The sequence below is a fragment of the Falco cherrug genome, chromosome 10 (genome assembly GCF_023634085.1).
Source record: "Falco cherrug isolate bFalChe1 chromosome 10, bFalChe1.pri, whole genome shotgun sequence".
Lineage (NCBI taxonomy): Eukaryota > Metazoa > Chordata > Aves > Falconiformes > Falconidae > Falco > Falco cherrug.
The window spans coordinates 20592488-20620109 of record NC_073706.1 but is presented as its reverse complement, the minus strand read 5'-3'; the positions used below and the strand labels follow the sequence as shown (position 1 = coordinate 20620109).

Below are 27622 nucleotides of genomic sequence, written 5' to 3'. Positions count from 1 at the left end.
GGTTGTTTGGGTTTTTTTAATATATTCAAACCGGCCCGGCCGGTGTGTTTTTGGAGTGGTGCTGCCTGGCCGCCTCCCGCGCCAGCGGTTTTGGGGAAGAGGGGACGGAGCAGCCTCATCTGGAGTCAAAAAATAAGAACTCAGCAATTCCTTCCGCGCTGTGCCCGGTGTGGTGCGGCGGAGCAGCGCGGATCCTGGGGCGGGTCCCGCTCCCACCTGGGGCCGCCCCGCCGGGCGGGAAGAGGAAGTGGGAGCTCGGGAGAAGCGGAAATTGCAGCAGGCGCCGCCGGCCCGGGAAGCAGCGGCGGGAGCCAGGGCAGCGGCGGCCGCGGGAGGCGGCGACGGGCGCCAGTGTAAGCGCGGCGGGGAGGGGGGTGCGGGGGCTCTCCCTGTGCCCGCGGGGCTGTCCCCCGGCTGGGGCGCGGGGCGGCGGGGGTGGCCGGGCCGCTTTGTTGGGCCGGGCCGGGGGGGCTGTGGCGGCCCAGGTGGGCGGGGGGACGCGGCGTCGCGCTGAGGGGGCGCCCTTCTCGCCGGGCCCGCGGGACGCCCTGAGGCGGCCGGCGGGGCGGCCGGTGGCTCTGTTGCTGGAAGGCCGAGCCAGGGCTACGTGGCTCCCCGTCTTATTTTTTAGTTCTTTTTTATAGGCTATAAAGCTGAGTGTAAAGGCCCCAGAGCTGGTAACTTGCAAGAAGAAATAGCGCCTGCTGTAGCGAGCCTGGGGGGGTGGGAGGAAGGCGATGAGGGGAAAAGGGGGCGAGGGCCGGGGCTGAGGTAGCCATCGCTCCCTCAGAGAGGAGAGGGGGCTCCCTGGCTCTTCCCGCCGCGGGGCGGGCCCGCGGGGCGCCAGCAGGCGGCCAGGCCGGGGCGAGCGCCCCGTGTCCGTTCCCGCCCCCCCCCCCCCCCCGAGCCTCGGTGGAGGCCTGGAGCCGCTGCCCGTTTCTCTGCGCCTGCGGTGCTGCCTTTGGGCATCCAAGCGTTGGCATCGCCCTTTGTTCCCTCCAGGAGTTCGTCCGAGGGCCCTGGGGAAGAGGGGAGTTCCCGGGGTGCCGCTGAAGGTGCTGGGGAGGATGGGAGGATGGTGTGACTGCGGATTAGTCATAACAGCAGTGAGGAGCAGAGCTGGCCGGATAAATTCAAAGCATATATTTAGCCTGGGTTTGCATTTGAACCATAGCGTTTTCTTTTTTCCTTCAGAAATTCGACCATGTGAGTCAGTGACTCATAAATAGATGGTGTTTTTCCACGTTCTGCTTTGGAAGAGATGCTAGAATGCCAAGCAGCTGTGGCAATCAGGCCTATTCCTGCTAGCTCCCCACCACATTGGAGGTCTTGCCCGAGTTCCCTTGTTACTAGGCTGCTTTGCTCCCTCTTGTAATTCACTTTATAGAACGAAGGGTTGAAGTGTGGAAAAATGTTGGCGGCGACGTGCATAATTTAGGAAGAAATGTAGTGGATTTTATAAGGGTGTGAGTGTGAAATCCTTTAATTCATTATTGTTGTGAGGGTTTGAGGAAGAAGCAAAGAAATCTAGACATGAGGATCTAGCTTTCACAGCTGAATCCACAAAGCAAAATGAAACATGTCAATGCAAGTACTTGAGGAAAACCAGTTGTGTTTTGCATGAAATGAGTAACCATACGCATGTGTACCTGCACTTCAGCTCTTGTCACCTGAATTCTGTTTCTAAATGATTTCCAAAGCATACGGCATGGTGGAGCATGGAGGGAGGGATACGAGCTGTCCTTCTTAGGAGCGGCCATACGTTTGTGTTTGGTTACAAAGGTAGAACTTGGACTTGAATTTTGCTGTTGAGTATTGAGCTGGTTCAGTCCTGGTGCTTTTTTTGTGTGTGTGTGAGAGATTGATTTTAGTAAAGGCTAGATGGCAACCTAAAGAGTAGGACAACCTGAGACATGATTGCGTGAGAGAAGGCTTTAGACAGGATATTCTGAGGAGAATGATAAAATACCAGTGTTTTAAAGGTTTGTATTATAGCCACGTAGTCTCACAAATTTTTGGATACTAAGTAATACAATAAATGCTAGCTCCTTAATTGTTGCCATACAAATTTGGAGAGTCTTGAAGAAGCAAAAGGGAAACGTGCTACTCACGTCAGGAGTAGTCTGCTCTGCTGTTACACCCTCCTTCTAGGCTACTCTTTTGCTACCTCAGTGTTGGACTGTCTGTTTTTCAGTTGCTCTCATTCTTGTTACTAGTCCTGAAATTTCTGAAATGCTCCATAAAACTGGCTTATCAGCCCATTCTGTCAGGCTGTAGAGCAAGCAGTGATTTTTTTTTTTTTTCTCTGTGCACTTTACCTGTGAATTATTAGTTATGTGTTTAAAAGGGAGTTTTCATTCCACATGGTGAGTTATGCTTGAAATAGTCCATGATAATCATCCTTATAATAAGTTCTTAACTAGAAGGATAAAATAAGAAGACGGAATGATGGTATGTTGAAGAACTGAGTTCTAGTGGAATCACAATGAAAAAAGGAAGTACTTCCTCTGACTCTTGTGCTTGAAAAAACCGTGAGAACAGAAAGCATTTTGTGGTTTTGGTTTTGCTGTTTAGAATTTATTTGTTTTGATTTACCTAGAACAAAGTGTATAAAATACAGCCACTAACACCACGCTGGTCAGGTATTCTGCTCGCTAGTCACGTGCAAAAGTGTTAATTAAAAGCATCCAACTTGATACTCTACAGGGTATAAGGTTTCCAGAAAGTGAGATGCCCAAAATCATGAGCCTCTTGAAAGCATTGAATATTGTTTCTAGATGTTATTGCTTGCTTTTTATGAGTTTTGCTTCCTGCTGTCAGTACTCCAGCACTCATCCTCTTTTTGCCATGAAAGTCCATCAAGGTGTGCCGAGTTAGGTGTTTCACAAGTAATTGTCTGAGAAACACCGTGACTCGTTTACTCTCTTACTGCAGGCAGCTGGACGCCTGGATTGCATGCAAATTCATACAGCTGTTTGGATTTCTTTCATAATACTGAAACTTGTTACACAACACAGGAGGTTGTGTAGGTATAACGTAGGTTATACTGCCTAATGAACAATATCATGTTCATCATTACTAATGGCTGGGGGAAAAAACACTTATTCCTACGCCTTAAATATACGCACAGGATCTAGAATTAGCAGGCGTCTTTGGAGGTGGATGTTGGTTTGGAGACCTGTTTGAAGAGAAGGCTTTCAGTGCAGTGTGTGAAGAAGACATGTTAATTTGAGCAAGGAAAAACTTCCTTGTTTTCTTTGAAATCACGTCAGCGATTGCTCCTAACCTTTTTGCAGCGCAAACAGGAAAACTAAAAGGGGTTTTCAAACCAGCTTGAGAAGACAGCCTGAGAGCAGTGAAATCACTTTCACTCTAAATATAGCTTCTGTTTATGTGGTTAAATAACATACTTTATTGGGAATTTTGGATTGCATCTCTATCAGCTTATATGTAATATAAAATGAGTTGATGCGTGACTGGAATGTGACTTTTTCTTCTGATGGTGTTGCAGATGTGGAAGGCTACTGCAGGCCACACCGTTTCTGTCAGTCAGGATGATGGAGCTGATGACTGGGAGACAGATCCTGATTTTGTGGTATGGCTTTTGAATTTTACTGATTCAGCAGAGGTGCGTAACATGTTTAAGAGTAGTTCTTCAGTTCTTCAGCAAAATAAACCGATAGGAGTATATTCCTGAAAAGAGGGAAAATTCACATTTTGTGCCTGCGAGTGATTAATAAAACTTCTTGTCTTGGCTGGGTACCTCAGGGAAGCCTGTACAGAATAGGTCTGCATCAAGAAGCAGCAGCCTTTTGGGGCTGAGTGTGTGCTCTGTGCATTTCAGCAGGAGACAAAGCACAGGGCTCACAGCAGAAGAGAAGTGAAGGTGGTAGTAGCTGCTTTTCTAACTCTTCTGATCTTGCAGACGTCTGAAGGCTTTTGCTGTGAACTCTAAAGCGTGGGTAACTAGTAATGTCTTCAGGTTTTTAACTCTTTTTATGTGTGTCCTTCGCAGAATGACGTGAGTGAGAAAGAACAGCGCTGGGGGGCTAAAACTGTGAAAGGATCTGGCCATCAAGAGCATATCAAGTAAAGCAGCTCTCTTTTTAAATTTATTAATAGTCATAATCCCAGGCGACTTTTAATCAACTCATGTTCTCGGTTACTTGTATCTTCATAATTAAAATGAGAGTCTCTGAAGAAGATTGATTATTTGCTGGGTGGCTGGTCTTTCAAATATGTCAGTATCTTCGGATCTGAAATTAAGATCAGAAATACGGCATAGGGACTCTTAAATCTGTCTTTGTAACTGGAAATGTTATTTTTACTACCTCTTTGTGTCTGGAAAGTTTCTTTGTTCAGTTTTGGTGCAAGAGCAAATAGTGCCAGGGGAGAAGTTTCTGTTGGGTGATCTGAGCAGCTCCAGTTTGGTACTTTAAGGATACATTTGGTCCCTCAGTTCTTAGGCTTTGTTTAGAAAACTGCTACCGAACTTGTAAAAATTGTGAAAAAGTAACAAATTGAGTCCTCTGGCACAGACGCAAATGAATGCATCATGGAGGGCTATGTAAGACAGAAACAATCCATCTTCTGAATCTTGTAGTTCTTATGAAAAGTGTCTTAAGACTTAACTTTAATGTGTTTTTAGGAAATCTGTCATTGTGCTGTTCTTTTTGCTTTTACTTGTGTACTTCTGGGGCGTCAGCCCTGGTGGTGTAAAGCTAAGAATAAATGTCATCGGTGTTGCAAACAGAGAGAGACTGAGCTATGTGGCTTACTTCAGGGATCAATTTTTTTCTGCCCTATGTGGTGTGCAGTGGGGACGCCTACTGGCTGAATTACTCCTGAGGAGGCTTTAAACTCAGGTGGGAAGTGTTTTAAGGTACAAATTACCATCTCGGTGTATCCTTCTTGTATGTAGCCTGCATTACTGTAAGTTCAATTCCTGCATGTTACAAGGGACACTTGGGGAAGAGCAGGTACATGGCTCCTCGCATCCTTATTTTGCATTACGGTTGTGTCCAGAATGCTCAGTTGGAATTAAGAGTCCCGTTAGCATAGGGACTGTGTGATAAGAGATGATCCCTATTCTGAAGAGTTGCCATCTGAATAAAAAGCATTGGAAAGAACTTAAATTAGGACATAAGAAGATATGTTTCAGGCACATACACATTTTAGGTAATTGATTGTTCAAATAATACCCTTCCATGTTAGCATGTTAGTCTTAAAACAAGTGGTTTCTTTTTTTTTTTCTAGTCAGTATTTTGCAGTGAAATAAATTCTGTTTCATGGAATATGATTAAGTGCTTTGTGCACGGAAAAAATGGGAAGGGCTTGAAAAATACAAGTAGTCCAACTTTTAATTAAGATGCTATTTTTATCATCATCTTCTTTTGCATCTTTTTGAAGTTATCTTCTGAAACTTTGTTAGTAAAACTTGCTGCTTAATTATCTGTCTTTAAAGTATTCATCAGCTGAGAGAGAATGTATTCCAAGAACACCAGAACCTCAAAGAGAAGGAGCTTGAAACAGGACCAAAAGCTTCCCATGGCTATGGAGGGAAGTTCGGTGTTGAACAAGATCGCATGGATAAAGTAAGTATGAGTGCTTCCCTGGGATGATATTATACGGCTTGGCTTGCCTTGCCTTGCCTTGCCTGTGGCCTGCACAACTATATATGTGAGTTAAGCTTGTTGAAGGTGCAAAGTCGTTCCAACCTTGCTAGGTTCAGAGACATAGAAACTCAGCTCATGAAATAAGTTATATACAGCAGTGACTCATTTAAATGGCTCTAACAAAGGCACTTGTGCCACTTGACACTACTACCCAAATCTGTCAGGCCATCGTGCTCTGTTACCCAGTTAAATCAAGATGCTTTTGCAGAAAGAACTGAACTAAAGCACTTGAAATATCAGGAACAAGTATTTCAGGTGGCACATTAGGAATCTGTAAGTGATGAGAAGTTGTGGGATGTGCAGCGGCCTCACATGGTTTTGTTTGATGCTTGCTCTGTCTTTAGAGCAAGTCTGCATGCTTGTGTCCTGGGTAGATTCCCCTGGAGTTAAGATTCAAGTTCCTAAATGTATTTTTCTAAATTAACAAGGTACTTCATACATGAATAAATCCAGTATTTTTTTTATTTTGACGCTGTGCCAGCTTTTCTCTGCATGTAGAGAATGAAGAAAGAATGAAGGAAAAGATGTGCTGCTTCTTTTAAAGTAGAGGGCAGCTCTCTTAAACAGTGGTAAACTGTGAACAGTGACAAATAATCCAAGTATTAAAAAAATTACTGTATTTCGGTCAGATGGTAATGTTTTACATAAGGACTTGATGGCTGTTTGTTACACCCTATTAACAAAACAAATGATAATTCTTAAGGGAATTCCATTAGCCATGTGATAATTAGATAGGCATATCAACTTCTAGTTTCTTTCATGTACTTTTGTTAAAATGAGCCAAACTGTTTCCAGAAAAAGAATGATTTTATTTTCTTACTTTATTTACTTTCTGGGGTTTTAGTAATTTTGCAGCCTTAAATTTTTGCTGGATTCCCGTTTTCCAGAGTAAATAGCTGTATAATTCTCAATGGGCCTTTGAAACAGGCTAACCTAACCTTTGAGTCTGGGAAAGGAATTGCTGAGCAGATTAAACCATTAGGCCTGTTCTGCAGCTCTGTAGCTCTGTAGTGACAGTAGTTTATCCCTCACCTGTGTCCATGGGAAAAAAGAAAGAAAAGTGAGTACTGTTTCCTGTAGGCCAGAATTAATCATCAAGAAAGGCATGATGGGTGTGATGCTGGAGACATTCTCTATTTATTTTTTTCAAAAAGCTTTCTTCCTTTTAACTGTTGTTCCAGAACCTTACCATTGAGATCTTTCCTTCACAGTTATGTGTGGCTCTGTGCAGGTGTGCCGGTATTAAGGTGTGACTCACCTGCAGTAAATGAGTGGTACTGGCGTGTTGTCATGGTACGTTTTTTTTGCTGCATTTAGGACAAGACCTTCATGCTGACTTAAAATGTGCAGTTATAGTATTCTATATGCCAGACCTCCTTAACTCATTTACAATGTAGCAGTGTATTGTGATGAGGAATTATGAGGGCAGTTTACTCTGAAATACAGATTTTCAAGAAAAATCTTTTCCTAAGTCTTTTCTAAAAAGGATTATGTTGTAATGCTTGGTTTTTGATGAAATGCAGAAAGTTCTGGTACCACATAAAGAAAAGAACATGCTTAAACCTTGCCTACCTCAATTGGTGTAACAAAAGAGAGATCATGTAAAACCACATAAACCCTAGAATTTTCAGAGCTTCACATCTTCCATAAAATGTAATGGGTAACAGGAAGAAGAAGGAGGTGGGATCCTTTTCTGTGACCTTTAACAGTTACTCTACTACAGAACACCTGCAAAATGAACAAGAGTATGACTCTTTCAGTCAGGAAAAGAAAGGAGCTTTTATACTGCTTATAAATTAAGGTAATGTCCTGTTATTGATGTCCTTATTCTGTTATCTGGCAATTACTTCAGCCATTCTATGCAGTTATGTTTTCCTTTCCTGTGTGCTGGGAACGTTCGCTCCAGCACCTGCGTTAAAAAAAGCAAATACTGTAAAAGGCGAGTTATTTACCATTTCTAGACACCTTGTGTCCTCAAATTAATTCACCTTGGTCCAGCTGTCTGATACTGGTACGAGATAAGCAGCCTCTTGTTCCTCAAAGGTCAGAGCTAGGGGCAGCTGCTTGGAGGGCACTCTGCTGCGGCCGCAGGTGCTGCCTGCCCCTGCGGTCTGGCGCTGGAACCGGTGGTGCTGTGCAGGACAGGGGGTGGTGGTGTGTCCGGAGAGGTGCCTGTCACAGGGTGCAGCCCCTCAGTCTGGACATGGCTGTGTGCGCAGGTTGTAGGGGCTTCTCTTTCTGCCTCTGACAGGGGTAGTATGCATTTCAGCACCAGACTCAGATGTTAGATTAAAGTTGCAGGTTGCTCTGGCCAGCGCTCAGTTTTGCCACTGGACAAGAAAAAGCTACTTTTACTTTATGTAGCAGCCCTCAAGGTGCTAGGCTGTAGCATTGATTCCAGAATCTAGAAGGGTGTCCTAGCACTAGATTACTGCAACACTAGCAGACGCTCTGGATGTACTTTCAGGTGTGTAATTACATAGTCTTGTGTCTTACCTGAAGCCAGGCACCGTGTGATGTAACTGCCCCGACTTTGCTCTGTTCAGCTTCAGTTCCAGGGCCAGGCTCAAATGGGAGACTGCAGGGTTGGGATACCTTTGGCATGGGGCACTCTCTTGATGTGGATGTGTTGCTTCATGTTGCGATGCCGTTTTGCAAGTGAGAAGAAAGTATAAAGAGAAGGTCCCTAATTTTGGTTTGTGCAGAAGATCAGGGTGCCTCCCTAAAAGAAAGTCAATGGAAGAACCTAGCCGTAGTTGTGTTTGATTGCAGTGTAATGTCAGCTAAAACAGATCCGTAGCTGTATGCCTAGATACAAGGCTGTGTATTTTATCTGGAACTAATCCTTGCTTTAAATTCCACATGAACACCATTAAGACTGTATCTTTCTCGCTTTTGTTCCTATGCTTTTGAAGTAAAAATGCAGAGCATTAAAAAAACCCCAACAAATCATACAGTCACTGCTGTCAGACTCTTTCTTGGCACTTCCCTTGCCTGGGCTGTATTGGTAGCATGGTGACGGTCTTGTAAAAACTTCTCAAGTGAGTAGCAATTTTCAGGGCAGTTAGTTTCGATAGGATGAGTGGCAGCGATGCATATTTGTAATGAAGCTTATCCTCAAGTTACTTGGTGCAGTGTTTTCTCTTACTTACAGAACTGTATAGAACTGCTGGCTGTTTCTGAACTTTCCAATTTCTTTTAGTCAGCTGTTGGCCATGAATATCAATCCAAGCTTTCTAAACATTGCTCCCAAGTGGATTCAGTGAAAGGGTTTGGTGGCAAGTTTGGAGTACAAACCGATAGAGTTGACCAGGTAAGCCATTTCATCTCATACTGCAGCTACTCACAGTAAGGTTTCTCGTTTTGTACATACAGCTGAAAAATTCCAGTACCTTAAAGTGCTGATGGGGTCTGGTCTTCCTGTTGTATTTGAAGTTCAGCAGTAAACTAATGCTGACTGTTATGGAGATAAATTACTGTTTAAAAGAAAATAGAAAAAAAACACCTTATGGGAATTGAGGTGAGTTGAAAAGAAAACTAAGAAAGATGTTAAAATATGCCTTTTAGCCAGGCTGTGTTCTTCAGCGAGCATAAAATCGGTGTGAATGCTACAGGAGTGATCTGGGGATGGTTTGCCATGTATTGCAACATGAGCTGCTGGGCAGGATAATTGGTGTCCTGTTCCAAGGCTGTTAACAGCTACTGCATGGAAATGCTGAATTCCTGTTGTGCTGAATTCCTGTTGTACTGAATTGCTGAACCTGGCAAGATTAGAGATTGTTGCCAGTACAATTTGCTTTGGCAAAGGATGACAAAAACCCTTGCCATGAATACATGTACTAAATTATCATGTAAATGAATATGGCCTATAAGTTAAGTAGGTACTTATGCTCCCAATCAAGAAGGTCAGAGCAGTATGAAAAGACATGGGAACTTCCCGTGCTGTTTATCTGCTGAAGTGCATGTGTTTTTTCTACTAGCATCTAACTCTTTGTCACACATGCAATTTTATTTCTCTTCCAGTCAGCTGTTGGATTTGAATACCAGGGAAAAACTGAGAAGCATGCCTCCCAAAAAGGTAAAGTGGTGAGGTGGTCGCCTCTGTACATATATGTTTTTATAAATGATAAAATAGATCTCTATTCTTTTACTCTTTGTAAAAGACCTCGTTTAGTGAGGCTGCCAGACATGTTGAGGGGTTTGGGTGGAAGAGAAGGTGAAAAACTGAATTTCAAAGCAATTTCATGAGTTGATGGTGTTTTAAGAGAAGGAAATAGTGTGTCATCATGAGTGTTAATTTTCTATTTTTAGAAGTGAGGTTTGAGGACATTTTAGAAAGACTGGGAGTTGTTCGCTGCTACATTGTACCCTGTTGGAAATGGGGAGTAGAGTTAAGAGGAACCATCGTAAACTATAGGACTGTTGTCCATCTTGTTTTCTGTTTTTAAAATTAAACTTAATTTTGTGTGCTAATTTTTCAGTTATGGAATAATTTTTTCCCCTCAATTGCTAAGATAGAATGTTTCCATTAAAAGCTTTTTCATTTCATTTTTATTGTTCTTTCCTCTCAATGCAGACTACTCAAGTGGTTTTGGTGGAAAATACGGAGTACAGGCTGACAGAGTGGACAAGAGTGCAGTGGGGTTTGATTACCAGGGTAAAACTGAGAAACACGAGTCACAGAAGGGTGAGTAGATGCACACGTTGGTGAGTTCGTACTGTGATGTAGTAGGCATTCATGGTAGGCAGTGTTGTAAAATACTGATTTTTTACAGCCGTTGCACTCCTTACCTGCTGAAAGTTAACACAATACAATTCATGTTGCTGAAAACTTTGACTTTTGAAAAAAACCTAAAACATAGGTTCTGACTGGTTTCAAGTGATGATCCAACTGCCACTTCTTTGGAAGCAGGGCACATAGGTTTGTCTGGAGGTTTTTTACAACTTCTTTTGCAAAGCTGTGGGTTAAAATAGTGAGACTGTAAGCACTGTTAAGCACAACAGAGAAGTGTTTCTAAAAGAATCAACTGTTTGTAGGTTAAAACATTTGTCAGAGTTAGTGGTGTTTAGAGTTAATATTGTGTTGCTAAACAGGTTTGCAGGCATATCTGATAAAAAATCAACCATTTTATTGAAAATTTTTGACATTTTTGCCATCTGCTTTCTGTTTATCTCAAAGAAATGTTTACACTCTAGAAATGCTAAAGAGGAGAAGGGGGTGTTTCCTTAAAAGCATCCAGGCTGTTGCTGACACGGTTTTTGAAATTCACTTTGCTCAAAGTGTCCTAAGAATTTTATCAAGAAGTCAAGTAGCACGATTGCTGATCTCACCAGCAGTTGAACTACATGTGATGCTGTTTTGTTTTCCATCCTGAGAGAATCTTGCAGGTCTGATTGTCACCATTTTTCAAGGTAATATTTTGTTATTGAACACTTATAAACAAAATTCTTCACTCTTATCTCTAGATTATTCCAAGGGCTTTGGTGGTAAATATGGTGTTGACAAGGACAAAGTGGACAAAAGTGCTGTTGGCTTTGAATATCAAGGCAAAACGGAAAAACATGAATCACAGAAAGGTTTTTATTATCTTATTTAAAAATACTAGTTCAAATCAATCAGCCTTTTAAACCTGGGATTTTTTTAATTTTATTTTTTTGTGTGTGGTAAATGTGTGTTTGTTCTTTTTGTATGCAGATATTTGTTTCCCTTAAGTAAAAAGGAAGGTATTGTAAATTGTCCCTGAGTCTCACAATCCAGTTTCCAAGGGACCTTGTGTCTCTATGGATGTTACTGAAATAAACGTGCAACTGCACAGATCTCTGTGGTATTCAGAGACAGTATCAAGTCCTTCATTATTTATACATCTACATTATGCATATATATATATGTTATATGGCTTTAGGTGGAAAGTGCATCAGATTCTTCAGATTTTTGAATATTACTGAGTCTGTATGCTGTAACCTTCACTGGATTTGTGGTGCTTCCTTGCATTGTGATCCTAGAGTTACTGACTGGGTGTCCCTCCCCTCTGTTGAGGTAGTGTATCGGGTTAAAAAGCATGAAAGATCATATCAGTAATGACAGGGCAGCTTATGCCATAACATGTTACTGCTTTTTTATCAAGTACCATTTACAGTCGTGGACTGCAATAATGTTTTCTGAAACTTCATGCATACAGATTATGTAAAGGGGTTTGGAGGCAAGTTTGGTGTGCAGACAGACAGACAAGACAAATGTGCGCTTGGCTGGGATCACCAGGAGAAAGTGCAGCTGCACGAATCCCAGAAAGGTATATCAGTTCACAATTCTTTGCTGTTCTTTCTGCCCTCCCTTGTTTTGACTTTTCTTTTCGCTGTGTGAACCCTCCTTCCCTGGTATCTTTAGCCATGCCTTACAGTAGCTGCCATGAGTCTCCTTTTTCTGTGTTTGAATGGTACTGGTTATACTGGTATCTGCAGAGCAGGTTTAACACATCCAATCCCGAGTCCTTGAAGGTTGAGACGTAATGATAAGGTCTCACTGGAGAAGCTTCATGAGTCTGCAGCCTGGATGATTTTTTTCTTCCTTTTTTCAGTTGAGTTGCACAAGCCACAAATTAGCAATTTCTTTGTACTTTCCACAAATAATCTTCCTTTTGTGGTTTCTGTTATGTATACCCCTGTCTTCATGCAGGGGAAATCTGGTATCTATGATGTCCTTTTGCATTGTCTGAGGCACCTGTTCCTATGAAATACTGGTACCCAGCAGAAAAGTTGCAAAATAACGATTGCTTCCCAGCCCTCTGACTGTTACCACTCTTTTAAATTAAAGAAATTAAATTATTTTCCTTTTTTATTTTTTAATTAAAGAAATTAAAAGTGGTCCTTAGAATATTGTTCTGTTGGATGCTACAGAAGATCTGTTGAGAGAGGATTACCTGAAGCCCTTTGGTTTTTTGTGCCTTCATTTTAATACCATGTATTAGAATGGCTGTTCTAAGGCAGCGGTAGGGAATGGTTGTAGCTCTTAGCTGACAGCCTTTTTTCCTCAAGCTGTGCGGCAGCAGTAATACTCCTTTCAAACAACACTGTGTAGGAATACCTGGAGGATAGTCTCTGTGGACCCTATCTTAACACCTCTTTAGAAGTCAGATATCTAGTGTACAAATGTTAACCATGCTGATGAAGGAAGCTCATTTTATTCTGTTGTATCCTTTTGTCTGTTGTTTTGGTGAACATACTGTGTGTTTGTGTTCATCATGTTGATCAAATGCAAGTGCATTATGCAGTATGTATGAAAAATGTTGAAAAGTGCTTTTTTCTGTGACTTCAGAATGGTGTTCTTATGTCTGATAAATCATGTTGACCTCTTCCTAATCTCAAGTGGCAACTTTTGATTTACTCTTGCAAAAGTGTGTGGAGAATTTTTTTTTTCACCATCCAAAATTATTGGTAATTGAAGATACTGCAAAAATTATTTTTAGTGTCTCTGACTAAACTTTATTTTCCTCCCTTCATTTTAATTTATTACATGTGGCTTTTTCAGACTATAAGAGTGGTTTCGGAGGGAAATTTGGTGTACAGACAGAAAGGCAGGACCCATCTGCTGTGGGGTTTGATTACAAGGAGAAACTAGCCAAGCATGAATCTCAACAAGGCACCGTTTTCACTTGTTACTTTCTTAACAGTGCAGCCACTTCTCACACAGTCTTAAATAGTTGTCCAAGTAGACGATGCTAGTAATGTGCAGGCACTTTCTTGCGCTTCTATTCCTACATGATCTAGCAATGTTCTTCCATTTTATTCTTAAAATGTTACATAAAGCAAGCCTGTATTCAGGAAACAGATATCCAATGTTTCATTAACAGCTCTACATCATTATGCATTTAGGTAATAGCTATACATACAATATGATACTAATAACACTATTATTAGTATGATGTTAATGACATGCTTAACAGTTTTAGAGTCTAAATGTGAATTTTTGACTGGATAAATTGGTGGAAAAAAACTCAGATAAGGACTGTGCATGTAACCATTAACAAGCAACAGGTTATGGCATGATCATTTTAAAATTACTGTAGTCTTTAAAACAAGAACTAGGGAATGTTTTTGGTTCTTGGGTGAGCAAATACTGTTATAATGCTCTCTTTATTCATTGTGAAATAGTTGGGGTACAAACCATGAATTCCTGGTTTTCCGTTATCTTAAAGTGAGAAGTCTGGATCAGGAAAATGTAAGTGTAGTACATTTATTCTGGCTGAAAATACATACAAAGCTGAAGAAAATGAGGTTGTTCATTCTGATAGTCAATATTTTTCTGTGCTACAGTGACACAAATTCATGTGCCTTAGCTGAGCCCAAGTACGAGCACTAAAATAGCTGGCTAGGGGACCCAAGTGGTTTTGGGGCTGAGAGGAGGAGTAATTGTATTCCAGGGACGTACAGGGAGGGCTCTCCATCTATAGAGTCTAAGGGCATGTTCCTACAGCTCACTGCCACCAGAAAGGTTTTTCCAGCCACACACTCTTGCTGCTTCTGTTGCGCTGGCTCTGGTGCTTGTCAGATGTTTCTCTCAGTGCAACTCACTAGAAAGAGCAGAAAGCCACTCTTGTTTGGGTTTGTTTGTTTGTTTTTATTGTTAATGCCACTAGTGAGTTAAACTGATTTTGGATATAACAAGTGCTGGAGTCAGCATCAGGTGCGAGAAAGAGTGTGCAGCTCTGGGGTGGTATGGAATAGCACGGCCACCCCATTTCTGTGGTCGTGAGTTGTTGCAGGTTCATGCTGTCTTGCGGAATTGCCCCTTTCCATGTGTAGAGCAGGAGTTGTCTCCAATGACTTTAGTGTTCAGCAGTTGGCTATCACGACCAAATCCACTGGAATGAGAAATTTGTTATGTTTTCCTGCCATTCATATAATTTACCAAGTTAAAGAGAAAAAAAACACCTCTGTGGTCACCGAAGACTGGATATCGCTCTTTGGAGCAAAGCAAAATGGCTTAGGTTATACAATTACTGCAGAGGGCTAAGAATTGGTGCTGTGAAAGGCTGTGTTACAGAAGTGATGCATTAGAAGGGCTTATCCCTTATTCCTTGCTTGTTACCTTATCAATCCTCAGCTTAATGTTTACTCAAAGAATGCATGTTGCCCACAATCTGTCATCTGCTGGTGTACCTGAAGGCTCTTGCAGTTATGTATCCTTTCTGCATCAAAAAACAAGTTGCATTTTCTTTGGCGGCTGTCACTGTATCTCTGCATGCAGCTGAAATGGCTCTTTGCATTTGAAATGGCTGTTTGCGTTTGGCAGAAAAAAATGGGAGGGACAACAAACTCCCCACTCTAACCTTTTTATCGTGCTTTTAGATTATTCAAAAGGATTTGGTGGGAAGTACGGTGTACAGAAGGATCGGATGGATAAGGTAAGTTGCGTAAAAGAGCTATGACTTAAATAGTCTGTAGGGATACCAAATAGTCTGGTTAGATCTGTAGTGTTCGGCTCTTCATTTCTGGATACTTCTCCAGTTTAACAGCAGAGTTCTGTGCTCTTGCAAAACTTTAAAAAGTAAGTTTATACACATGGAGCTGATGCCAGTTCATATGTGTGTGTGTGTGTGCGTAGTGTGTGTATGCATGCATATTAAATAGGGAAAACTGAAGCGTGGAATGAAAGAATAGCAAAATTTGTACAAAAGAATGAGAAAATCCTTTAATTCCACAATTACATGTCTTCTAACAACTAGCTAATGCTTTATATCTTGAGGATATCCTTTTAGTGGACTGCTTGAAATAGGTGACTGATATCTAGCAACTTTGTCCACTTTCATTATCAGCAATCTGCTCTTTAGAGGAAATTGGTTTAGTATTCTGTAACAGTGAAAGACAGGGCAACTGATATCCCCTTCCTACCTGTCCATTTTTGAATTTAAAAAACTAGAAGATGAAAAAGTCTTCACTAAGATGTATTTACAGAACAAATTTATTCTTATCTTCATGTAGGACATTTAAAAATGAGAAAGTAGCAGAGTATGAAAGTCCATAGGATCTTTTCACTTGTGGCTTCAGGACTCAAGACCATTCATTTAAAAAAACACTTGTATTTTGAATATTGTTCTCAAAATACCTCTGTTTTAGCAGTATCTGCTTCTTTAAGGGAAATGGATTCTTTTACCTTGGTAGAAATCTTGCACAATGTGACTTAGAACCGCAACAGCTACACAATAAATATTTAGGACATTGCCTCATTTTTAGTATGGATGGGTAGTCTGTTCATAGACTACTTTTTTTTTTTTTAATAAATAGGATTTTAATGTGTTTAAACTTGCTCCTAAAGATGAATTCCTATGTAGTTTGACTTACAGAAAGGATTGTTCCATTTGTCAAGTTTTGATTCTTCCTGATTTTGTTTTTAGTGTTCTGAAAAAAGCCATAGGGGCAGTATCACAGTGAAATGTCACGGATTGAAGCTGTCTGAATGTCTTCATTGATTTTTGTTTTTTAAATGCACTCTCTTCTCCTTACTGATAGAATGCAGCAACTTTTGAAGATATTGAGAAACCAGCATCAACTTATCAGAAGACCAAGCCAATAGAAGCTGGTAAGGCATTGGCCCCAAATCCTTTCTTTGGAGGTTGTAATGTTCAAAGCCCAGGATATTACTGCATATGGTTTCTCTGGAGGGGAACTGCTGTATTTGCAGGTCTCTAGCAACCTCCACTACTCTCTCCTTCCTCCTTTTAGAGGTTGTTTTTGTTTGTTGTTTTTTTTTGTGGGTTGTGGTTTTTTTCTTGAGGGTCATCAGAGTTGATGGAGGAAGAATAAAAAGCATCAGAGTAGAGAATAGACTGAGTAGCAGAGCAGAGTGGTAGAGACTGTACAGTGAAGGAGAGGAGGGAGAAGGTGTTGCAGTGTTTTTTATGTAAGAGCAGGTGCACAAGAGGTTTGGGCTTGGAAGGGGAGAGGGAGAAAGAAGGGTGGAAGGACTTTCCTGAATGGTCTGTGAGTGCAGGCAGCAGAAAAGCAGAAAATGTTCAATCCTAGCAGAAATTTGTACCGAAAACTAATTCCATGCTACCTTTATACAGAACCTTAACCACTTTTGACTTTTTTTCAAATGTTACAGTTGCTAATAAAACAAGCAGCATCCGAGCTAATTTTGAAAACCTAGCCAAGGAAAAAGAGCAGGAAGACCGAAGGAAGGCAGAAGCTGAGAGAGCGCAAAGAATGGCCAGGGAGAAACAAGAACAGGAGGAAGCTCGAAGGAAACTGGAGGTCAGTGAGATTCAAATCACATTTGAACAGCGTGTCTAGTGTGTTTCAACGCAATGCTGGGAGAAAAGAGAATCTTTTAAGAAGAGATGCTTTCCTTCTTTCCAGCTAGGCTTTAAAGCTCTTTATGTGTGTTTCTGTATGTACCCGTGCTTTACCTGATTGCGACTGCAGCCATCTATGAGCATGCACCATGTGTACATCAGATAGGGTGACAGGTTAACATTTGTGCTAGTATGTAATTTTTTAATTTAGTCTATCTCAAAATATGTATGCTGGTCTTGACCACTAGTCTTTGCAGCCTGACCTTTTCCTGCTGTACTTCTGCCTTTTGGTAATACCGGATTCACTTAGGCAATAGCGAATTCAGAGGATATTTTGAGGAGCTCATAAGGGGAGAGACATGCAGTCCCTGAAAGGCCCTAGGTGAATACTTGTTCAAGAAGTTTAACACCATGGTGATAGTTGGTGATGCTGGGGTTTTTTTTTGAATTGGTATTGTGGAAGATGGAGATGGTATCACCCATGGGTATAGTACACGCCCATGAGATTAGGGGAAGTAAACTTCCAAATGTTAAATGAGTCTTAGACTGGAAATCAAGAAAATTAGTTTAGCGTTGGCATGGTTAAAAACTTAGTGATCTTGATGTTACTCATCAGCAAAATAATTCCAGGAAATGCTTAGTCAGAAACTACATCTTATGTGCATTACAGAATTTGCGTATTTGGTGGAACTCTGCTGCTGAGATGGAAGGACTCGTACATTAATAGTAACTTGTCCTTCGTGTCTTGTTCCTTGCTTTGTCCACACGATGCCTGAGCTGCCTTATCATCACCTTATCACACAGTCTGCAGCTGTGTAACCTTTCATGCAAGCTGCTGTGGCAGTGTTTGTCGAGAGCCTCTGTGGCAGTGTCTCATGTGGTCTCATGCTATTACTCTGATTTCATGGCCTCATACTTGTAAACTCTGATACTATGGCAGGGAGTAGGAAGCAGTTGGTGCTGGTGTAAGAGCAGACCCTCTTTTCCCCTCCTCCTTCACTTCTTGTTTTACAGGTATTAGTTTATACTAGAGAAGACATAAGCATAGGACACAAAAAGAAATAGTCTTTTAAATCTAAATAAGTGCTATTTAGCCAGACATGTGGACTGAGACTTACCAGCCAGCTGGAATGCAACACTGATACTGAAATAGCATGCTCCAACTGGTGCTGATAATGTCCCAAGCAGGAATAACCAATAGGGAGATGAGCAGGTTCTGATGAAAAGCACGCAGTACTCGGAGATGCACAGGAAAAATGATCTCATCATCTTCATCATTGCCACGTGCTATGCTGAAAAGACCCTCCCAGAGGAGAATGCTTGTCTGGGACCCTCGTCACTGTTCTTGGCTGGCTATGCAGGAGTTTTTCTATTTCCTCCTTCTCTCTCTCTCTTTCTCCTCTTTTGTTTTTATTTTCCACCAAAAGTATCTTTCATTGTTAGAGCCGATGTATGCCGTCAGCTGCAGACCCCACTAATAAATCTTGCACATGAACTTGTCTCGCTGTTCTCTGTGAGACATCTGGAATCCAGGAAAGACTCTCAGATGGTTTCTCAGATCTGTTCAGTCCTTTGCCTAACAAGAATGGGGCAGACCCAGTGGCTGATTTCTCAGATGTGGTCGATACTTCCCCTTAGCAGGATGCTGCTACAGGACGTCAGTGTGGTGTTCATCCCATTCCATCAGTATGGTCTAATTCATCACAAATTTAGACTTGATATAAATAATTTGTTTTACAAGTATGAAAAACAAAGTGCGTGGTAAGCTCATGGTAACCTAGCTCCGACCTTCCTAAACTAAGAAAAATGTGCTGCAGTGAAACTGCACATTACTTCACATTAACTAAGCCAGCCTAAATGAGCAGGGGTGGTAACAGCCACCTTGTTCCTTATGCCAGCAAAGCATCTGTACAGTCACACGCAAGTGGAAAATTAACCCTTACAAACGGAACATCTAATTAGCTCAGATCAGTTCCCCTCCCAGTTCCGTGGCTTGGCTTCTCTGCTCCGCTGTTCAGAGGTGTGCAGGCCAGCGCTGCTTCTGAGATAGCTCTGTAGTTCTGCTGTGCTGAAATTGCATGGCTCATGTATCTTTTGTGTTGTTTGACTCCTGAAAACTGGTAACTTCCTTTTGAGTTGTGTTTGAAATCTGGGAAATGCTAGCTTTATAGGATAAATCTAGTCTCTCCATCTAAAGTGGCTGGTGCTTTTTTGTTATTGTTCTTTTTTTCTTTCACCTTATCACTTTTTTCCCTTGCAACTTCAAGATGTAGAGTGTGAGCTTATGCTCACTGCACACATGTATCACAAGATGAACGGGAGTTCATCTTTGTGTATCAGTGATTTCTTCTAATGCTGCCTTTCATCCCTGTGGGCTTTTAATACCTACCCCCAGCTGCTATTTGGGTTTCTTCACTGTCCTGGAGAAAAACATGTTACACCTTTAACACAGCACCTGCCACTCTCATAAAGCTGGGAGGGGAAGAGATAAAGAGCTGAAGTTGAGAATTCAGTGTTTTCTGTTTGGTGAGGTCAGCGAGCCTGCTCCAGGGTGCCACTCTGTCAGTCACCCTTCTAATCACCCTGCTGGCTCCGTCCCCGTGTGGCCTGTGACTTCTGGTACTGGCCTTTACCTTTCAGTGACCCCCTCAGTTCTCTCGGTGTGACCTGTGTAACAGTTTGTCTTTCTCGCTCACGTCATCTTGAAACAATCCTCCATTGAAACAATGCTCCAGATGCTGAGTGGCTCTGCGTTAGGCTACTCCTATTCCAACCCAGTCGGAGCCATTTCTTTTAAGCAGTGAGGAGGAGATGATTGATCATATGTATCTTGCCAGAGTAGTCAGGCTTTCTGCTTAGTACTCCCTTCTGTTGCACGGGTTTGTAGTCTGGGCTGAGTCGGGGAAGAAGTTCAGCTTCTCCATTAGCTCTCTTGCCATTCCTTTTGGGTAATCGTATACTCATAAGTAAGATCTGTGGATGGAGGGTGGTGAATTTAGGCTTTTGTAACCCATTTCAGCTTTTCATTGAGGTTTCCTTCTGCTGAGGAAACAGTTCTCCAGAAGGATTTAAACGTAGTAACACAGGTTCTCGTGAGTCATTGCACTGTTATGTCTTAGTCCCCACCCCTTTCTGTCTCAGAAATTTCTTTTGTTACTGTTATTTTTACTTTAAGTGTGGGTTAAATTCAAGCAGTTATGCTTGATTTTTCTTGTGCTTCATCAAAGATTCTGTTGCCTGGACACATTTGAAGTTTTTTTCCAAAGCTGATACTTGAATTTCACCATAACCAGATGATTAATGTTCTTCCAGACTGAGCATCTCCATGGTTAGTTGCGTGATTCTGCAGACACTGAGGGAGGGAGGATGAGGTTAAGGGGGAACTGAAATGGCACTGGCTGCACTGCCCCACGCTCACAAGCTGAGCATGGAAAGGGGAGGGATGTCAGCCACACCATCCACAGATACTGTGAAGGGTGAGGATGGACTTTGACTTAAGTGAACTTTATTTTTTAAGTCAACTTCCTTGCACAGAGGGAAAGTTCTCTCACTTTAAGATGTGGGCATATGTACTCCCACAATGGCAATGTGCATATGGATTGCAGTCCTTCAAGAGCCCTGTTTACTGGTAATCCTCTTCTGTTTTGCTTTTCACATATGTCACATAGTCAAATGGTGTTCAGGCAGCTCTTTCTTCTTTGACTGCTGGTTTGAACTGATGGGTGCCTCGTGATTTAGCTGGCCTCTGCTGCCTTAGAGAACAAGGCAGGATGCTCTTTCACATGGAGCATTGCAGTGTGGAAGAACCCCACCCTGAGGGGGTACCATGCAATTTGAATGTTTTACGGCAGTTATGCTGTGCCTGTCCTCAACTGTCGTTTGTTTTGCAGAGACCCACTGCCTAGGCCAAAGTGTTCGAACTGTTGCCATCTTTGATGATGTTAATGGATTGATACTACTTAATTTGTCCCCTGACATTGATTTGACTTCTAATAAATGCTTTGGTGCTGCTTTTTTATCTGTAGCACAGGAGTTAAAAGTGGGGGAGGACTGTTTGCATCAAACCGGATTTTTTTCCAGAAAGGACAGCACTAAGCTTTGAATTGTCTTCAAAGCTGGCTCTGTTCTCTAGACATGCTTCACTTGCTGTTAGGTGTATTTTTTCTGAGCTGTGACAAACAAAGGAAGATTTTTTTTTTTTTTTTGTAGCAGAGTCCTATCACTTCATCTCTGGAGTACAATTTCTTCTGAGAATCCTTTGTGGAGTTAGTTTGATGGATGGAGTGCACAGTCTCCCATAATACGTATTCTCTTCTCTTTTTTACAATAAAGAAGGAAGTTTGGACCTAGGTCCACGGTTTTCTTATCCCCTGTGGTAAAGACAGGCAAAATGAAATAGCTGGCAGTCTTTTTTTAAGTCATGCAAGCATTTCTTGCACTATGGTATCCTGGCTTCCTAATGATGATTGTGGATTTGCCTTCTGATTCACAGGTGGGATGGCACAGTGTGAAGTGCCTGAGTGCCAGAACACTTGATTCAGACCCATGTTCTCTGTGTCGCAAACACAATAGCAGGACTGCTTTTATTTCTACCATGTATAACTCTTTTGAATATTTGAATCCCTCATTGTCAGTCTGTAAGACCTAGTTTTTTCTAAGCTACTCAGTCTTTTGCCTTGGCAGGTGTTTTGCAGACCTGCAAGAGCCTGCAGGATCATTTCTCATCAAAGATAATGTATCAGTTATATAATTAGAACATGCGGGCTTCAGGTTCTATAAACTTACGCTAAAACAGGACATGAGGCCCAGCCAGCCAATGAACAGAATGAATATACTGAACACAGAAACCCTGCAGCCCCTATGGAAACATGCCAAAGAACATAGGGTACTCTGTTTTTAAACACATGCATGCATACATACTGTGCGTTTTTTGTTTCTTTGCTTTTTTCTCTTCTGCTCTGCTGTATTTCTGAGGCTTTACCGGACAGCTAGTCTAAACCTTCAGGCAGATCTAACGATCCAGCCAGTCCAGCCCAGCTGCCTTCTGCTCCCCGCTCGCATCAGTTTATTGCAGAATATGCTGTCTGTCTTTCTTAGTGGAGGGTTGTTTCTTGTTCAGTGTCATGACATCCGTGGTTAAACTGCACTGAAGTTTTTCTTTCTCTTCAATTTAGGAGCAAGCTAAATCCAAAAAACAAACTCCACCGCCATCTCCTACCGCACAGCCAGCTGAACAGAAGGCACCCTCAAGCCCAGTCTATGAGGTTTGTTAGAATCACTTTTGGTACCTAGTTACTGACCCCAGGTATAGGAACCTTTTCACAAAACCCTGACAAACTTCACCTGTATTTCTGCAGGATGCAGTTTCCTATGAAGCAGAGCCTGCCTGCAAGAATTCCAACGCAACATATTCAGCTGAATGCGAGCCGGAGTCCAGTTACAAAGCTGCAGAGTCAGACTACCAGGAAGCAGTGAGTCAGCGAGAGGCAGAGTATGAGCCAGAGACTGTCTATGAAGTGGCAGGGGCAGGTGACCATTACCAAGCAGGTAGGGTTTTTGTTTCTGATCTGAAACCCTCTAAGACGAAGATTATTGCTTTATGCAACTACTTAATGAGTGGTTGTGCTGGTAGCGCGCTGTCCTGGTTTTCTACAGTCTTAGCCTGATGAGACTTTTTAGATTCTCCACCAACAAACCTTAATTAGGAAATTAAGATATGGCTAGAGCAAGGCTGAAATTGCTTAACCTTTGTGAGATGATGTTGGAATAATTACAGTGTTCTCTAGGGTATCAGTTCAAAAAGAGCTCTGGGGTAGCCATTTCCACCCTACGTAATGCAGCTCAACTTGAGAATGAGGCACAGAGACGGAGATTAAACGTGTGTTGGGCCAGTGCTGGCCTGCCAAGCGACAAACTGTCAGCAATTCTTGGACTTTGAAAGTGGAGTAAGGATGACTGAAACTAAAGAAACTGCAAGAATAAGGTTCTTCAGAATTCCTCTGTTTTCTCACCTCTTCTGGTTCCTAAGCGAGGTGTGACGAGTGAACCTACTTGCTCTGGTACAGAAACCTGGGAATTTTATAAGGCCCCTTTCTCGCCCCCAGCGTGCACGCTTAACTTGTATTGAATAGTCTCTTACACAGTGATCCTGGGTTCAGTTGTTCTGTCACATTTTACTGAAGCGTTATAAGGCCAGTTGTTTTTATTTTACATGGTATTAAATGCCTACTTGTGAGCACTTCCTTTCGGGTTTTAATTGTGTATGATTTAGGAAAAAAACTCATTTGAGAAGGAACATCAGCACGGCTTAAAAACTGCAAAGGTTTTTTGTTTCCTGTGTGGGTTAGCAGTGGAATTAAAGGAGTACCACCACAGAAAAGAACTCGGGGTGACAGGTAGTGTGGCTCCTGCTTTTAATTTTTCTTCTCTCTCTCTCTTTAGAAGAAAATGCTTATGATGAATATGAAAATGAACTTGGAATTACAGCCATAGCCCTTTATGATTATCAAGCTGGTAAGCAAAGCTCTTGTTTTTAACCTTGTCTTTGAGAACTCGGTTCTGCCTAGATAAGTTTGGATTTTTTCTTTGCCTTTCATCTTGTAGTGTCTTGCAGCAATATCTGAAATGAAGATATGAAGAGTTAGGAGTTTGGTGATTTAGCAGTAGCATTGAGACACTTTTGAAACTATTAGCCGCTGCTCCTGGAAATGGTGGGAGTTTTCAAAATCCTTTTTACCTAAGTGTTAACACTTTTGTTAAACTCTTGGTATACATTGTTGTTTAAAGTCGTGACTGGTTAATTCTGAGGAGAGCTCAAGAAAGCGGTTCTCAGTGTGTCAGGTAGCAGTAAGTTAGAAACACACCTGAAGTGCAGCAGGTAAGAATCTACCTCTCACTCCGGAGAATGAGAAAGCGTCTACCTTACAGGCTGCCGCTGCCCTGTGCTGTTTCAAACGCCCTGTTGGGAAAGAGGAGGCTGATGGTGTCTGTGTTATCGGTAGCGATGGTGGGTTGGTAGGTCGGTTGTAGCGCACTGCTCCCGGGTGAACACTGAGTAAGCCTCTTCAACTCTCTCTGCAGCGGGTGATGACGAGATTTCCTTTGACCCAGATGACATCATCACAAACATAGAAATGATCGATGACGGCTGGTGGAGGGGTGTCTGCAAAGGCCGATATGGGTTGTTCCCCGCAAATTACGTGGAGCTGAGACAATAAAGACTATTGTCTACTGGTTATGCCTTAATTCCCCAGTCAATAAATCTGACTTAATACACTACAAATCATGATGCTTTTCTGAGGATGGAGGGGTATATACATATTGCTTTTATATTTAATACTTTGCTGATGCTTTTTAAAATGTTTATGCCACAGAAATCGCTAATATATTGTAACTACTGTGTTCTTCACTAAGGCTCTTAAGATGATTTTCATGCATTTGGAAACGTTTCTTCTCTGCCAAATTAGCAATTGTCATAAAAAGCCTTTTCAAGGACAATTAGCTGTCTGTTGTAATATTGCATGTTTTACTCATAAGTGAGCAGATTTACTTAGTGTTTAAGTCTAGTTAGTCTTCCACTAAATGTTTTCAGCTAAGAAAATCACGGCTATGCAGGTTGCTTGCATTTCCACTAAGCGGGAGGGGGGGGCTGGGGCGGTGCGTAATTTTTTCTTTCCTTTTCCAGATAGAGCTTGGCAAAGCAAAGAGAATGCTTGAAAGTTGCAGCTAATGGCAGTTAATCAGATACTGTCCAATATTTGTAGAATATTAATGTTATGAAGGAAACAGTCTGGTTACTTTTTCCTTCTCTTATAAAGCGAAGTTCCTTGGCTCTTTCATTGATATATATATTTTTTTTTAAAATATTTTTTTTCCTGTTCATGTAATCCCAGGGGAGGGCTGCAAACACTCCAGCACTGACTGTTCCAAATTTCTTTAGGTTTTTTTGTTTGTTTCACCCTCCTTTTTCCCAGGAGAACTTGGAAAAGTTACTATAAGAGTGTTGAGTCACTCAACAAGATTCCTACTTGTTCAAAGGGAAACTGGCATCCAAATCCGTGTAACTACCTGCAGGATAAGTCTCATGGCTTTAAATGGAAGAGCAAAGGCGGGATGGAATTGCAGTTGCATTCTCTGTGCAATACATCCTTTGTTCATAGGAGTGGCCTGCTGTGCGGTAATGACATTTTATGTAACCATATTTGAGTCAAGGAATGTTAATATAAGTAATTAGATTTAAAATCCATATAAATGATCTCAGTTTTAAAACCATACAAGAGACAACTATGCTTTTTGTATGTTCAACAGAAACTGCCAGTAATGTTCTACTAAACAGCAAAATTAAACCTGTTGTTTGCCAAAACTAAACCTGAAATTCTTGTTGTTCTAGAAAGCTGAAGTCACTGCAGATGTAGGGTCCCTACCAAAGATAAGCAAGTTGCGTCTAATAGTGCACATGTTCAATGTACGTACTGTCTGTTTCCACCTTCTGATCACAATGGGAATGGCAGAACCGGTGTAGTAGCTAAGAAAGAATGCAAAAGATTTTTATAAACCGTAGATTTGAATCAATGGACTATAGAAGACCTGGATAAAACGGTAAAATGTATAACGTATCTAGGAAGAAGGCATCATGTTGAACCAATTCTTGGATGGTTGGGACAATCCTTAATGAATGTCACATGTGTGTCATGATTATATTTTTTTTTTCCTTTCCATGGCCTCATTTCTGTGTTGTATTTGCATTACTAGGGTTGGGTTTTATATGCAGTTTATTTTATCCAATTTTGCATAGACACCTCATAGGGATATGATTTTTTTGTAAATTAAATATTCAATAAACTTTTTGAACCATTTGCATGGAATAGTTTTGTATTTTTAAATTGCTTTGTCAGTCTGTTTTGGATAGTTCATCTTGTCTCCAGCTTGTCCGGGACCAGCTTGCATACAGCAAACCATGCTTCCTCCAGAGAGCTGCTGCATGATGCCTGCTGCTGGCGGGAAGGGCGCCTGCGTTCCTTGAGGCTGCTGCTGCCTTCCAAGTAATTCCCTTCCTCCGAAACTCATTTGCTTTGTCTTTTACTCCTACTCCCATGTGGAAATTTTAGATCAAAATTAGACTTCAGTTGAACTTAAAGGAGAGATAATTTTAAATTTTTTGTTTAAAATATCTTTGCATCAGGAGCTGTTTTGTCTTTTATTGTATGTGCCTGTTACTTCTGCTAAAAATACCGGGGAGCTGTGGATTAGGTGAGAAGAGTTGCTCCTGGCATTTGGGAATACCGATGGCTGCAGGACACTGAGTGCTCTTGAAAGCACAGCCATCAGTTGTGGTCACATAAAATTTTCCATCGCTTTAAAGCTGTTTTGCTCTAGTTCACAACAAGTCCTTAGGTCAGGTGGTTTCTAAAGCTTTGCTCCTGTAAGCCTTGGCCGCAGAACAGTATCCTGCCTTGCTGCCTCTGCAACCCCCTGTTTTACACTTCCTAATCCTGAACTTTTCCGAGGATCTGATACTTGATGATACACTGCTAGAAATGCTAAGAAGGAAAATCCTAACACCCTTTTCCCTCATTATTCTTTAGTGCTGCCATATTAACAGGAAATCCAAAGCGTCAGAGTCCTAAAATTCAGCAAGTGTGAGCCGCTGCTTTAGCCGGTAACTTAAAAACACCCAGCCTGAGAAGAGAACACGCAGGCAGAGGTAGGCTTTCTGCACTGGGGGGAGGGGCTTACGACAGCTTTACACTGCTGACAGCAGATTGAGGGGGCCGGTGTGGGAGATGAGCCTGCTGGCAGGAGGCAGCATCCCCCTGGGCTCGAACCAGCAGCAGGACAGGGCAGGAGGGACGATGCCACACGACGGGTGGCTGCTGTGCTGAGGCCTTTTGGGGGAAGTACATGGGGTGCAGCTGCAAGGTCCGGGGGCTGCTGCTGCCGCCACAGCTGCTGAAACACAGGCCCCGAGGAGGTTGTCACAGCTCCCTGCCTGGCAAGAAATGAGCTGCTAGCAGGGAGGGAAAAGCTCCAAGGGAAAGAAGAAATGGCGCCCTGCGTGAACTCGCTGCGGGTAATCTTCATAAACAGCGTCACGGGGAAAATAACTGCAGTCCCATGTCCATCTCCTGTGTCAGAGTAAGATGGGGATGAATTAATTGAGTTATTGGGAGGACAAATTAGGTGACGCTATCAGCAGCATTATGTTTATTAAGTCTTGGGAGCTTATCCATGCATTGCCTCACTTAATGGAGAAAGTTTCATCTCGAAACTGCTAATCTCACTATCACAGCACGGCAAGACGTTCTGTGCTAGATCTCTAATACCTTGTCAGGTGTATTTCGGTAGCAGCGTTGTGACTGTACTACTGCTGCTATGAGATCAGATGTAGTCAAGCCTTGAAGTTTTAAGATCACTCTTATCCATCAGCAGCGATTGCTCAAGTTATCCAAAACACTTGCTTCTGGAAGAAACACCCCAAATTACCTGTATTTGCCATCAGAAGGGCTGGCTCAGCCCTCCTCGTGGGTCACTAATGTGAGCAAGGCCATTAATTCCTGTTAGTGAATCAGTAAGACATTCATTATCTGACTTTGGGTGAGCTATTTACTTTCCTGGCACCTTGAATTTATCATGTTGCTTCTTAAATGCGCTCCTGTT

At 42.0% G+C, this 27622-nt stretch overlaps 1 protein-coding gene across 5 annotated transcripts; it reads left to right on the top strand.

Moving 5' to 3' along the window:
• Positions 1–201: 201 nt before the first annotated feature.
• On the top strand, positions 202–25821 carry CTTN (cortactin). 5 transcript variants are annotated; one of them, XM_055722438.1, is made up of 17 exons: positions 202–353; positions 3512–3595; positions 4016–4089; positions 5465–5594; positions 8878–8988; positions 9699–9753; positions 10252–10362; positions 11142–11252; positions 11855–11965; positions 13201–13311; positions 15021–15076; positions 16182–16251; positions 16777–16925; positions 22141–22230; positions 22324–22513; positions 23408–23479; positions 24047–25821. In XM_055722438.1, the coding sequence occupies exons 2-17, from the start codon at positions 3512–3514 to the stop codon at positions 24181–24183; spliced, it is 1662 nt and encodes a 553-aa protein (XP_055578413.1). In that variant the 5' UTR covers positions 202–353; the 3' UTR covers positions 24184–25821. The 5 variants fall into 5 exon arrangements, with proteins under 5 accessions (XP_055578413.1, XP_055578415.1, XP_055578414.1 ...); XM_055722440.1 differs by lacking the exon at positions 11142–11252; XM_055722439.1 differs by lacking the exon at positions 13201–13311 and having other exon boundaries at positions 203–353.
• Positions 25822–27622: the final 1801 nt, after the last annotated feature.

Coding starts and splice junctions, on each gene's coding strand:
- CTTN (XM_027815138.2), top strand. CDS start 3,500: ATGGTGTTGCAGATGTGGAAGGCTACTGCAGGCCACACCGTTTCTGTC. Junction 4,090..5,464: donor GGCCATCAAGAGCATATCAA/GTAAAGCAGCTC, acceptor CTGTCTTTAAAG/TATTCATCAGCTGAGAGAGA. Junction 15,077..16,181: donor AGAAGGATCGGATGGATAAG/GTAAGTTGCGTA, acceptor CCTTACTGATAG/AATGCAGCAACTTTTGAAGA.